The sequence below is a fragment of the Fringilla coelebs genome (genome assembly GCF_963513975.1).
Source record: "Fringilla coelebs genome assembly, chromosome: 1".
Lineage (NCBI taxonomy): Eukaryota > Metazoa > Chordata > Aves > Passeriformes > Fringillidae > Fringilla > Fringilla coelebs.
In genome coordinates, this window is record NC_140028.1 from 122,318,128 (window position 1) to 122,332,136 (window position 14,009).

General features: G+C 39.5%; 1 protein-coding gene across 5 annotated transcripts in view; it reads right to left on the reverse strand.

Annotated features, from left to right (window-relative positions):
* Window positions 1-13,360, reverse strand: part of ABCB5 (ATP binding cassette subfamily B member 5) — a 34,924-nt gene extending 21,564 nt beyond the window's left edge. For 2 of the 5 annotated variants that reach the window (XM_084215732.1, XM_084215729.1), the window contains exons 1-13: window positions 12,726-13,035; window positions 12,252-12,343; window positions 11,123-11,210; window positions 10,940-10,988; window positions 9,983-10,127; window positions 9,507-9,573; window positions 9,109-9,300; window positions 7,777-7,948; window positions 6,678-6,802; window positions 4,116-4,290; window positions 3,706-3,819; window positions 2,736-2,846; window positions 254-379 (exon numbers count right to left, since the gene is read on the reverse strand). In XM_084215732.1, coding sequence (XP_084071858.1) covers window positions 254-379; window positions 2,736-2,846; window positions 3,706-3,819; window positions 4,116-4,290; window positions 6,678-6,802; window positions 7,777-7,948; window positions 9,109-9,300; window positions 9,507-9,573; window positions 9,983-10,127; window positions 10,940-10,988; window positions 11,123-11,210; window positions 12,252-12,300 — 1,413 coding nt within the window. In that variant the 5' untranslated portion in view covers window positions 12,301-12,343; window positions 12,726-13,035. The other 3 variants (XM_084215731.1, XM_084215730.1, XM_084215733.1) reach the window with 3 other exon arrangements.
* Window positions 13,361-14,009: the final 649 nt, after the last annotated feature.

Below are 14,009 nucleotides of genomic sequence, written 5' to 3' on the forward strand. Positions count from 1 at the left end.
TTCAGATCTTGCAAGTCTACTCCAAGACTTGTGGCATTTGCTATTTGTGACGTAGTACGGTAAGAAGGAGCAGAATAATGAAGTCAAGCCAACAAGAGAAGATAGTTCATTTGAAATTTAAATAGTGGAAATATGAACTATGCAGATATATGGTGAAATTCAGCCAAAATAGAAAACAAGATTGAGTCAATATGGGAAAATCATGCATGTCCTAATAGCTCTGAGTTTTTACAATTCCTTTGAAGACACTCACTTCTCCCTGGTCAGGATCATAGAATCTCTGCAGCAGCTGAACAGTAGTGCTTTTTCCACAGCCACTGGCACCAACTAAAGCAATGGTCTTCCCAGTTTGAACTTTCAAGTTTAGACCTTTGAGGATCTAGAAATAAATAAAATATATATATATATATACATCTTAGTTTAAGAAGTTTGATTAGAGAACAGTCTGTCAAGGTAAGCATAGCCGTTGCTATCAAGGCAGTAATGAGGGCCACAGTTTGAAGGTATGGCAACAATAATAATATAATTGTATAATTGTGTTATATTATTGACAACAATAATATAATAATTTTATCTGGGAATATCCTGGAGGAAAAATTCTTCACCTGTGCTTGTGAAATGTATTAGCCTTTGAAACTGGATGGTTGCATGCAACCTGCCTTTTGGGAATGGCCCGTAGATCCTTCTGGCTACCAAAACAAGCCTGGGAATTTTTTGAGAAGATTGATAACTGGAACAGGCCAAGTTCATGCCAAGAAACATTTTAAGAGTTCCCTTTCATAGACCATTGCATTCCATTGCCTGGGAAAATTCCCCAGCACACTCAAACTAATATAGACACAGCCACACTACTCTGAACTTCATAGCTAATTTTCTCTGATTTGTGTGATCTAGTAGCAGGCTTGGGATTTTAAATTATCCTGCTTATTATTCCATTTTCCAGAGCATAATAATTATGAATCTCACAGAAAATTATTTTTAAGTGCTAAAAAGTATCACTGAAAACCAAGCCCGCTTTTTTCTGTTTTTAAAATATAAATGGTTGTTTTGACGAAGTAATTGCTGGGAAGCCCTTAATAAGTCCCATTCCTTATTTTTAGCAGCCTCAGCAATCTGGAGAATAGCTGCAGTTAATGATATCATTTTTGCTATTTACACATTTAGAGAACATTTTACCTCAAAAGATGTCCATGTCATTACAAGTAATGCTGTGTAGTTGCCAAAATATTTGGCTGCTATGGGAATTCTTCTTGTTTATACCAGGCTGATTTATAAGTTTGCCTACACATGTTTTTGCAATGAGAGATTAAAATAGTTGCAATATTCCTCTCCTCTCCCAGTATTACATCCACAAAATTTTACATCCCCAGGAAGCTGATATCCTGGTGCCTGCATTATCAAGAATGAACTTTATTCTAGATATCACAATATCTCCAGGTGCAAATAATTACTACCACACACTAGGCTAGTTCTAACTCTCTTTCATCAGGCAATGTATTGCCAAGATTAAACTAACAGAAACTGTACTCCTTAGATCTCTTTGATTTGGTTAAACCTGGACAGGGAAGATTATAATGTACTGCGTCAACTGCTTGAGAGATCGTGGGTAACTTCTACACAGCTTTGCTGATTCCTTTGGCTCTACTAAATAACATTGATGCTCTCAGTAGGGAGAGCTGCTGACTCAGATTTGGGGAGGATGAGAAATATTTTTTATTTCCCTCCCATTTGGTGTGCTGACCCACAACAGAGCAAAGCAGCCTGAATAGGATTTTTTAGGAAAAAGGATGAAGACTCTGCTCTGTCCCTTCAGATTTCTGAGCCAAGAGGGATAGAAGATGCATTGTAAAAAATTCAGTTAAAGAGAAAGCTCAGCTCTGAATCTGCCCTCCAGACATCACAGTGTCCTGGAAACAGATTTGATGCACAATGGGACAGACCTCAGACCTTTTCCCTCAATGGGAAAAGCCACCTGAAAAAACAGCCAGAGAGGTATAAACATTCCCATGCTCACCACTAAATCAGCATGTCAAGTTTTTAATTGTTGACATTTGAAATCTCTATTTCCACCTTGTTCTTCACCAAGTAAGAAAGAACAGCAGTAATTTCCTTTCCATTTCACCTTCATCAAGGTATTTAAAAGATTGTAAACAAATATGGCAGAGAGGTCAAACCAACTGTGTCACCACAAAAGCAATCACCATGACATGATGTAAACAGGTCACTGTGGAAACTGAACTAGCAAAGAGCAGGCACAACAGTTTCTTGAACAGCAATTTTAACATTTTCCTCAAACAATGTTTGACTTCCAAATGTACATTTAGGACGATATGTTCACAAAAATACACTATCAATGTATTGAAAGTCCATCTCTCATAATTTTTCACACAGGATGTCATAACTCCAAAGAGCCAAGAAACTGGAAAAAAAAAATTCTGGTTAAACTGCTTAAAGTCTGGAAGCCTTAATGAAAGATTTAGAAAAATCTTATTTGATTTATCAAAACTCTTTTTCATAGAAATTCAGACTAGGAACAACACACATTAGATTTGTCCTACAGAAGAGAATGAGATACACAGTGACAGCAGATCTCGAGCTTTATCTTTGTGCATCACTGGGGGGAAAATTATGCCCCATCCCCCAAAACAGGAATGCATTTCACATTCAAGGACAAAATTAGACAAACAACATGGACACAAATTGAATAAGTTCAGTAGTCTAAGCAGAGCACTTACTTTAATATCAGGTCTGGAAGGGTAACTGAAATGGATGTTTCTGAATTCAATTTCTCCTACGAGTTTGTCTGGCTTGTAACCTTCCTTAGAACTGCTATCTATGAGCCGTTTCTGGAAAGAGGTTTGTAAAATAAATTGGTGGTTATTTCACTTTTGGAACTGTTATTTCTGCTACATGCATTGCTCTTTACTTTCTCAGATGCTGGTTTACACTGTTGCAGAACTGCTGCATTTTACCTGCAGAATGTTGAATATGGGGTAACATCAAATCGAGAATTCTACTTGACAAATATAGTGCATTTTCAAAAGCAACAAAATCCATAGCAGAAAATCTATAATTGCAGAACTTAACTGCATTCTCTTGCAACCAAAACATGGGCCTCAGTAATCTGTAGAGGAGGGTTTTATACTCACATCAAAAAGAATGATGCAGCCATTTCCCCATGAACTTTTGATTCCTACTTTAAAATATTTTATATACACAGATATGCAATTGCTGCATAGCACAGCAACATCAAGATAATGCGGAAAACCCTTTTTACAGTAACATCAGCATTAGAGATTACTATTATTATAACTTTCAATAGTGATATTAACTGCCTCTTCACCAATTCCCTCTCCCCAATAAACCCCATCTCAGCTGAATTTGTGCATACATGCATTTTTAAAAATTAGTATAGTGCCATACTACTTTCCCTCTGGTGCAGAAAGTCTAATATTAGAGAAAAACCTCAACCATATATCTCAGACACACATACCAGGTTTTACAGCTTTCACTGTAACAAAGAGGCTGGGTTTTTTTTAGATCAATGAAAATATTACGTATTTCTGTAGTAAATATCTATAGAGTTGATGATTTGGGGCTTTAGAGCGCTGTTGTTATATTTCTCAAGGGAAAAAGAATAAAAAGGAGAAGGAGGGGAAGTTAAGTTGGTTGAAAGCCTTCTATTCCATGTGGTTGGGTGTTTACCTTATTGATAATCTTATATACTTCATAGGCAGCCCCACGTGCATTGGCCACACTCTCCAGGTTAGGAGCTGCCTGGCCCAGGCAGAAAGCTCCAACAAGCACAGAGAAGAACACCTGTGGGAGACAGAGAGGAGCATTGCAATCAATGGTTACAGTGCCACCAGTGCCTACATGGGCACTAGAAAGACTTAAGCACCAGCTTTAGGTGATTCATCCCACCTTACAAATAGAGTCCAAGACAATCAAACTTGTTTCATTAAAAGCTAGGCAAGATGAATACCATTCAGTTGTTTTATACTGAGTCTCTGACAGCTAATTTAGCAAGCATGTAGCAGAAAGCAGGGACACCACTTACATAACTTTCCCGAAGATACAGAAGATTTTTCAAAGCAGCATTTTGCTGTACTTACAATTAATACACGGCCGATGTCATAATGTGGATCCTCAGCAGTGAGCTTGGTCCCGTACCAAAATGCAAGGGCATAGGATCCAAAGATGAAAAATTGTGAAAGACCTAGGCACGTGTTAGTGGTAATGGATTTCTTCATTCCAACACGTTTAGCCATCTCTAAGTTAGCATCATATCTGAAAGTGAGTAAGGAAACTATTAATTTGACAGGTACTACATGCCATTCTGGTTAATACTTCCCAGGGACGTTTTCTTAATTAACAGGATTTATGAAAGAAAAACAATTAAAATCTCAAAGAGAATACAGGGGTTTTTCTTTTCCTTTTTTTTTTTTTTTTTTTTTTTTTTACAGAGGACTATTAGGGGAGGTAATTAATTTGAATAAATCTGCTCTGACATATGCCAACAATATTGCCATACTGTTTTCGAAGACATTCAGGAAACAATTAAGCATTACAAGTTTGTTATCACAATAGAAGATGCAATGGCCCTCAAACTCATTGTTTCCATTAATTCTGAAAGGAAACCTTGAAAAGGTTTTAGCAGCATTGTTCATCAGAAAGGTAAAAGTTAGTTGTCCACATTTAAAACAAGCAAAATAAAAAGAAAATCCTCCAAAAATCCCAGGCAATAGGGAAGGAGATAAATGAGAGCTCCTTCCGAATGCAAAGTCATTCTCTTACTGGCCATTTTTGTATGTCAAGTATTTTTCCCTTAGGTCAGTTTACTGAGTAACGTATATAACCAGGGGAAGATCAGTATAGACACTGAAAAGTCCAACCAGAGAATTGTTTTTTCCAAGGATGGTTCAAATTCATTCACTCATCCATAGTTTTCTGCAAGTAGCTTTCATTTACCCAAGCTCATTACGCAAAGTGTAGCCTAGGAATAGTGTAACTTTCTGCCTGTAATCAACATGGTCAGTAGCTTGCACTCTTTTCCCAATATGTATTCTTAATAAAGTACAACCCCATCCTAGGAAAACATGCAATTCATTCAGCTGGGAGGCAATCTTCAAAAAAAAAACATTAATTTTGTTCATGTAAATTTCTAAGATGCCACAAGTGCTATATTTGTTAGCCAAACATATTGAAATATTTTGACTTGATTGTGCTCTTAAAACCAGGCTCTAAGTTTGAGTCAGCAGCATCATAGGTCTTGCAGGGAAATAGATATTGCATTTAAGTAGTGTGATAAATACAGGTGATCACTCAAATACTGAGGAAAAGCCAAGCTTCTGCCTGAAACGAAAGGTACTGAAGATCACTTGCAAGAGTAAACTTCTGCTGTCAGTGGAGACACTGTGCAGTAAAAGGATGCTTTTCCTAACTCTAAGGTCAGCATTCAAGAGCTGTGAAGGAGTCACAATCCACTATCTGAAAAATGGAACTCTCTGGAAGGAGTTTGTCCCTAGTAGATGTTCCTAGGGGAGCCACTATGTTTGTTTGGAGTTTTTTAGTTTAAATGAAAGTAGAACTGTGGAAGAGGCTGACTGGGTAATCATAAAAAGGAAAGGCTTTACTTGACTCAGGTATCAGTTATCTTGTCTTTAGACAAAGTATTTTAAATTAATATTGACAGCTCCTGTAATTTAATTTTCAGACACTGGTAATTGCAGACTATGGGGAGAAGGGCAGGGAGCATTATCTGGGTCATCTTAGGGCTTTTTTTGCCTTTACTATGCAAACAGGAACAGTACAAATACTGTTGCACCTTAAAAACAAATTCCAGTAAGCAGAAGACAGGGCTATAAGATAATCAGAGCTCAGTCCCTGGAAGCAATACAGGAACAGGCCGTAGGATCCTAAGCAAGGGTTCACACCACCTTAAAAATTCTGCACAAGATGAAGGCAAATATGAGTTGAAAAAGATAGAAGAGTTTCATGGGGCATATGGATCAGGTCATCTGCTTTGCTTTTCCCAACTGCATGGAATCAGTGATTTTGTATTTGTATAAATTTGTATTGGTATAAAAAAATTTATTGCTTATCCTTGTGGAGTTACCTGATATACATGTCAAAAAGTTTGTGGCCAGCCACAATCATTTCACCTTGTATGGATGACTAGGGCCAACACTGGGCAGCTACGCTTGTTTGCAAGTCATTAAAGCTGCAAATCATTGTAAAAGCCAGTAATGTGATCTTACCCGAGGCTGATATCCAGTGTAGTTTAAAAATAAGCTCAGTAATCAAAGATCAGAGCAGTAGCACAAATGCCCTAGAAGATAAGCAACTGATTGCATGCTTTGCTGAATCTGACTCATGGGTAAAGGTAACCTTCCCACCACTTTCACATTCAGTTCAACTCCAGATCTCAATCAAAGGAGAAATTTTCATCTCTGCTGTAGTGACAACACCAAGTAGTCTGTATTCACTGACTAGGTCTATTTGCACACCTTTGTTTTCAGCTGATTTGTCCACTGATAGAAAGACAAAATGACACTAAGGAGAATCTCATCCCTCTGCCCCTCCAAAAAGGATTAAAAAAAAAATTCCCACAAAACAAATCCACAACTTAATGTCCATGCCATAGTTTAAATATAATTATTAATTTTAAAACTTACTTCTCTAATGCCTTTTGCTGTCCATTGAAAGCCACAACAGTCCTGATTGCTGTCAAAATTTCTTCTGCCACAGCTCCTGCTTTGGCATAAGCAGACAGCTCTTTAGCAGTAAGGGATGCCAGGAGCTGAAAAGTTGGAAAACAGCTGTTATTGCAGCCTACTGAAAGAACACACACACTGTCTTGGTGAATAAGAACAATCCCACAAGGCGCACAAGACCAGACTCTAGCAATGTGGGGGTCAGCTCCTCCCCATACCCTGAATTTCCCTCAAATAGAGTTCAATTTATCATTGTCTCCTCCTGACAATCAAAGGCTACACAAACATCAGGTGAGCTTTCTGGCCCATCTGCTTTCCTCCCAAGCCTACAAACCACACTGGGAAGAGTGAAGCAGGGAGCGCTGTAGCTGCTCTGACTTTCTGAGGTGTTCAGACACTAGAGCACCAGCAAATATTGAAGTAAGAAAGGAAATCACATTACAGCCTCTAACATTGTTTTTCTTAGCTTATTTGTAATGCTTCAGGTAGGAAAAAGCCCATAAAAATCATATAATAAATAGCCACTCAGGAGTATGAGCCATACACATTAATGTGGCTAAATAGTACATAAGGGGAAAATTCTCCTATCTGAAAAGGAAACCTCTCCAGCCATTTCACTGATTTATATCACTTCAGTTTTCAGCAGCTGTATGTATCTGCATAGCTGTATAGATTTATTCTGTATTCAGCAAGAAACTTGGTAAATTATTTGTAAGAGAGTGGTACATGCATGTGCAGATGGAAAGAGCTTGAAAAGTATTTGTGCTAGGAGGGAAAAGCGAGGGCTTCCCCAGTGCTTGCCATGAGTAAATTGTTGTGCCAGAAGGATGCTCTGATGGAGATTACCCTCATGGCATGAGGGCAGGATATGCAGACAGAAGGAACACAAGAGTGTGCTTGGGAACCCAGAGAAAGGCTGCAGGAGGAGTAGAAATCAAAGTAAGACTGGGGCCAACCTCCCAAATTAGAAACCACATTAAGGTTTCTCCCATTCTCTGCCCCTTTTCTGTGCATAAGAATTGTAAGGCTTTTCTTTATTTAAAAGTCCCCACACACTTACAGTTGACCAAACTGCTGCTGATGCAGCAAGAAGTGGGCTGACTGACATAACCACCAGTGTCAGCTTCCACCCATAGATGAGTCCTATAATAAGCCCTGACACAAACGTGGAAAAAAACTGCAGAAATATACTGATCTTGTCTCCGATGCCTTCACGGATGATGTTGATATCACTTTAAATAACAATAATAAAAAAAGACTTGTTAGTATAGAATAACTCTCATTTTGACTCCCTCCCCTTTTTCTTGCTGTGTGGCCTCATGTCAGGAGCTTTGCCATTTCCTAACTGGCAAAAGTAAATTTTTAACCACAGCTACTGAACTGTACCATTAGGCTCTTCTGTAGCCAAAACACAGCAGAAACCTCCTGTTTTTAAAGATTCATTTTCTGTATTCTCAACATTCTCTGCTGTTTCTGTGCCATGTCACTAGGTCACCAATGACCTAGTTTCCTCATCTGGCATCCAAATGGAGCAATATAAGTAAACAATCAAGTGACCTCTTCACCCAACTTGACCATCTCTCAATTATATCTTCTGCTCAGCTCTCTGATGCATTTTGTGTTCATAATTTTGGCTACTGACTCAGATGAAGAGCTACCTCCATTCCATCATATCATTATTTGGAATAACCTCCACTTTTATTACATATTTTCTTCACTATTTTCTCTTCCCAGAACACACAGATATTAGAGTTGAGAGTGGTTTCATTTAAGCTTCTTGTACACTCTTTTTCAGGACAGATCTGTGTCCAAAGCTACCATAAAATCCAGAAAAAAAAGTATTTAAAAAAAGTAGTGTTCACACAAATAATCCCATAGCACATGGGCATTACAGTCCTCACCCCTAAATCTATTTAGGTTTATGGAACAACTCCAAAGACTTTAACTGGCTAGATAGACTACTGCCTGAGATACAAGTACAAGCCGTGCTTGTACAAGTGCTGATACTGAAGTACAGGCTCGTTTCCATTCAATTAAGTGTCAGCTTTTGGTGTGTATAAACTAGGTGGAGACAGCAAAGCTGTTTGTTTAGCAGTGGCTGAACATGTACTTCATGGACTTCAGAAATCCAATGTCAGGCATTTCATTAAAATACCCCTTCCAATGCACATATCACAAACTGCACAAATGAAGCTGAAAAGGATAATGAATTTCTCATTTTGAGTTGCAATATGTCACACTTTAGGTTTGGTAGATTTTTTTGTTGTTGTTTTTTTTTTGGTTTTTTAACTCTCTAGGCTATTCTGCTGAGATAAATGTCAGTTTTCTTTTAAGTGCCGTACTTGGGGGTGTGTGTATGTGCGTAAATAAAAAACCAAAACAGAGCCCTCACTCTGTCAGTCTGGTGTTCAGTGCTCCTATCTGGGTAATATCAAACCAAGCCATCTCCTGATGGAGCACTGCAAAAAAGAACTTCTGCCGGATCCTTGCGGTTTGCCTTGTAGCAGTAACCATAAATGTCCACACTTGGATGATGCTCAGGATCAACACAGCAAAGCCAATTCCCACGTAGTAGTAAGCAAACCTGGGACAAGGGAACCAAAGTCCATGTGATCCCACTGTAGCTCATGAGAGAAGATAGACACACAGAGCAGCATTAATCACACCCGAGTAAATACTGAAGCTTGTGATGCATTATTGGGAAAGCAAACACGGCTTCTGCTCAAACAGATAACACAGTAAAAGAAAACCTGCTAATACATTATTAACAGGATAACTACAGACCCTTACTTTGTCATTTCACCTTCTATATCCACACCTGGATCTGATGGGCAGTTGGAATTATTTACTGAAGTATCTGTGAAGAGGAAATAAAAAGTAGGAATATTTGTGGAAGCGCTATATAGAAGAATTGATTCATGGCAATATGAGGTCATTAAGGCTGGGAATGTTTTGCATTTTGCAAGTGGGGTCTTGCAATAAAAACTTAAATATAAACTTATTTGGCAAATACACAATTTTTTAACTGAGGTTGATCGTACTCCCTACTATCTCAACAAAGTACATTCATAGAGTGCTTTGGTTTTGCCCTGGTCTAGTCATTAAAGATGGATTGAAACAAGTGGGTTATTTCCAGCAGGATGAGTGTGGCTCATTATATGCTTCCTTAGATATGTACCAGTGTATGGTCTGGGGAGAAAAAAGAATCTTAGCCTCAGTAGCAAAGCACAGCCAATATGTAGAGAAATTTAATTTAAACTTTTTACCATTGGATTGCACGCCACTTAGCACAAAGCTGTTTGTCATCTCTCCAAAGATAATGATCATAAGTGGCATTCCAGTACCATTTGCAGCTGCTGCAACCAAACCAACTATCATCAACAGGACATCCACCTCATCAGCATAGCGAAACTATGTAAGCATTAGAAAGAAAAAAAAAAAAAGGAGAGAAAAAAGTGACATTACACCTGACAGTTCATGCATTTGCTACAGTACAGCAGACTTGCAGAACATGCTCCATCCACATATTCTAAGTAGCAGCACTCCAACTGAAGGACAACTCAGTACACAAGGATTTTGTAGTAGTGCAACACATCCTCAAATTAGTACCCAGGCTGCTAAGAGAGCACTGGCAGGACACAGATTCTCAATGCTTACAAGTGATGATGACCTTTGTAGAATATATTGAGTTGAGTTATGTTGAGTTACATATTTACTAAGATAATGCCTCTACTATGTAAACAAGAGTGAGTTATTGACCAGCACCTGGCTTATACCTACCAGTAGAAAATGTTTTCTGCAGAGATAGATTGTATCATAAGACCTGTCTACCCCTGAGGCTTTGTTTTGTTTGAGGAAGGTTGTGAATTTAAACCGCTATAGATATCCCAGGATGTGGTTAATCTGAATTTGGAGCATTTTATTCCTGACTGGCCTAGCCATCTCATAAAGTGCAGACATATATGGAATAAACCACAGGAGAATAAAACTTTTCTTGTTTCAGAGTAATAAAGTTCACATGCAAGCGCTATTTCATTTGGGAATAGCTGTCCTACAGAAAACTGCCACAAAACCATTATCCCTGGTTCTCAGAGAGCAGGTCTAGAATCAGTAGTCATCAGGCTTCTCCAATTTTTAGTTGCCTATGAATTGTCATTCATAAAAAACTCACAATGTCAAGTAGAAAAGAAAGTATAAAGCAGACCATCAGACAGGACACTAACCAATTGAAAAATGCCAACCATTCGTTTCTCTGGCTTCTCATCTTCCTTCCTAGAGTAGAGTACAAAAGACTAATTAAGAGGAGAGGTTTTTTTAGCAAACCTGTATTAAGCTCTTCTCCTCCCTCCCCTGCCCCTCTGACATCCCCATACGCCCAGTTTACTTTAAGTTAAAAAAATACCTACATTTCCTCCTTGGGCTTTAACTGATCATTTTGTTCTACATGCTCTTCATGCTGGAAAGAGGGATCATCACACCCCTTGCTTCCAGATTCTGTGAAACAAAAAGACTTTTTTAGCAAAATAGTCCATCTATGTACAACTTCTTATGTCTTTCACTGCTGATTCTTTTGCATTTAAAAACTAGTTCTTTCTCATGACCTTGGGAGGGAGTTTCAAGAAAAATTCACCAGGCTCTTTCTCTTCAGTTCATCTTTATTCCCAGAAAAAGTTTCCATGTCCATTTATGAGATGGAAACAACTTCATTGTTATAATTACAAAGCATTTATACAGAAAGATTATCAAAGAGTAAAAGAAAAGGGGTTAATTCTTCCTTCAAATACCAGCACAACTCAATGCAAATCTGTGAGGAAAAGTCCTCACAAAATGAGTGGAATTGCTTATAGTGAAGGTTATATTTGCTGTAGGTAACATAGAATAGGTGGCAGTTAACTAAAGAATCATGTCCTGGACTCTAATAGCCATCTTCACTATTCTATTGCAGTAGTTGTTACATGCCCCACTTCCTTTGTGCTGCTGGGAGCTTCAGAAAGTTAGATAAAAGCATAAGCCTACCCAGGAAGCTTATAGTTCTAAATGCATAAAATAAGACATAAAAATACATATAAAGAAACAGGTAAGTCACCACAGTGAGGAGCCAGCTGTAAAACAAAAGGAGACAAGGTGCTCCCCGTACCAGCCACTCCCAATTTACATTTATCTTAACTTTTACCGCTGACTCACAATGAATAGAATTTTTACCTACTGTTTTAAGGTTAGTTGGCCTACAATGGCTGTTTGAGACAGCAAGTTGAAAGCAATAACGTTCTTCCAGCTTACCTCAGGAGAATTTTCATGCCCAGGCTAGGACCCTCCTGAACAGTTTTACAAAAGTAAATCAATTTTGTTGAACTTGATGGAATGATTCACACAAAAAATATTTTATAGGTGTGGCTTCAATTCACTCATTCACAGGAAACTCATCATGTCATCACCTACAAAATCCCTATGGCAATCAGGAGAGCTTTGCAGCATTCTTTAGATTAAAAGCTGTGGAACATATTCTTCAAACATACTTTTGGTGTTCCTTCTTACCAGGATCTGATAGGTCCTGCTCCATGGAATTTGCAGAATAGCCCTTCATTGTTCTTTTTGTTGTCTGCTTATAAGAGTCATTTAATTAGTACCTGCAATAAGCCCCCCCCAAAAGAACACTTTGATTTAGTAAATATTTAAAGACTTCACATCTGTGGGTTTTCTCATGACTCATCACATTTTGGTCTCAACAATATTCTATTTAAACAGAAAGACTGAAAAAAAGAAAAAAAATGGTAACAACATGAAAAAATAAGTGTTATTAGTCAGCTATTAAGAACAGTGCACAGTATTACTAGGCAACTTAAGTCAGTAGCCTGGTTTAGTAGTCTTTTATGATAAATCCTGAAATCATTAATATAAAAGTTGCTGGAAACAATCTATTACAGCATAGATGATTTCCCTGGTTACCTGATGTTTGATTAGAACTAAACAGCCATAACATGGTCATGAGTACAATGATAAGACGCTCACTCGTTATGCCATGTGGTACTAGGATGCATTTAAAGGCAGTAAATAACTGATGCTCTTAGCTTCCCCAGCTTTTCTTCTAGATCTATCGAATATTAAAAAAAAAAAAAATTTAAAAAAAAAAGAAGAAGAAGAACAACAACAAAATCCCTAGCAAAAAGCCACAAGTGAATCTGATGAAGCCTAAAACAACATCGATAAGAAAATACCTAATCGACCCCAGATAAAGAGAAAAAAAGAGGAAAAAAACCCCCAAAAAACCCACACCAAACACCTGTTCGATTTCCGACTGCGGTTTTCCCCTCTCATTATTTCAGCTCACCTTCCCAGTCCAGGCAGACCCGTTCTCGCGGGTGGCGGCAGTCCCGACGGCGCGGTGCCCGCGGAGCGGCTCCGCAGCGCCCGTGCCGGGCTTTAAGCGGCGGCACCGCCCGCCCGCCCGCCCGGTCGCGGCTCGGGTTGCAGATGAAGGTCGGCGCCGCGGCCGGGCAGAGCCGCTCTCGGCTCGCGTTGCAGATGAAGGTCAGGCCGCACCAGCCAGGCAGAGCCGCCCAGGTTACGGGTCTGCGGAGGGATGCTGGGCGGCTCCTGCCCTCTGTCGCCTTTCAGAAGCCGCCCGAGGTAGTCCGAGCCTGCAAAGCGCGCACGGAGAGCCTGTCAGCCCCTTCAGCAGCACCGCTCTGTCCTGACTCTCACAGAATAGCCAGTCTTAGAAGGGGACCGCTGGATGGAATCCTGGATGGCCCAACCTCCCTGCTCCAGTGGAGTCATCTAGAGCACATACCCTAGGATTAACTGGTACAGACGTATTTGGAAAATTCCCTGCTAAGGAGGACTCCATAGCCTCTGTGGGAAACCTGTTGGAGTGCTTGGTCACAGGCACAATGCAGAAGTTCTTCTGCGTGTTCAGGTGGAACTTTCTGTGTTCCACTTTCTGCTTGTTGCCCTTTGCCCTATTGTGTGGCATCACTGAGAAGAGACGCTCTGTCCCCTTGGCACAAGAAGCTCACAGGCATTGATGAGATCCCTCTAAGGCTAAACAGGACCAGCTCCCTCAGCCTTTCCTCATAAGTGAGGTGCCCTAGCACCCTCGTCATCCTCACAGCCTTACACTGGACCTGCTCCAGAAGCTCCATGTCTCTCTTATGCTGAGAAACCCAGAACTGGACACAGAGTCTCGCCATTACTAAAACTAGATGAATTTAAATCTAGAAAACTCAGCTGCTAAGCAGAGATGAAGGGGTATTTGGAGAGTTGCTTGCCCAGGGAAACATCTGCAAGGTCCTG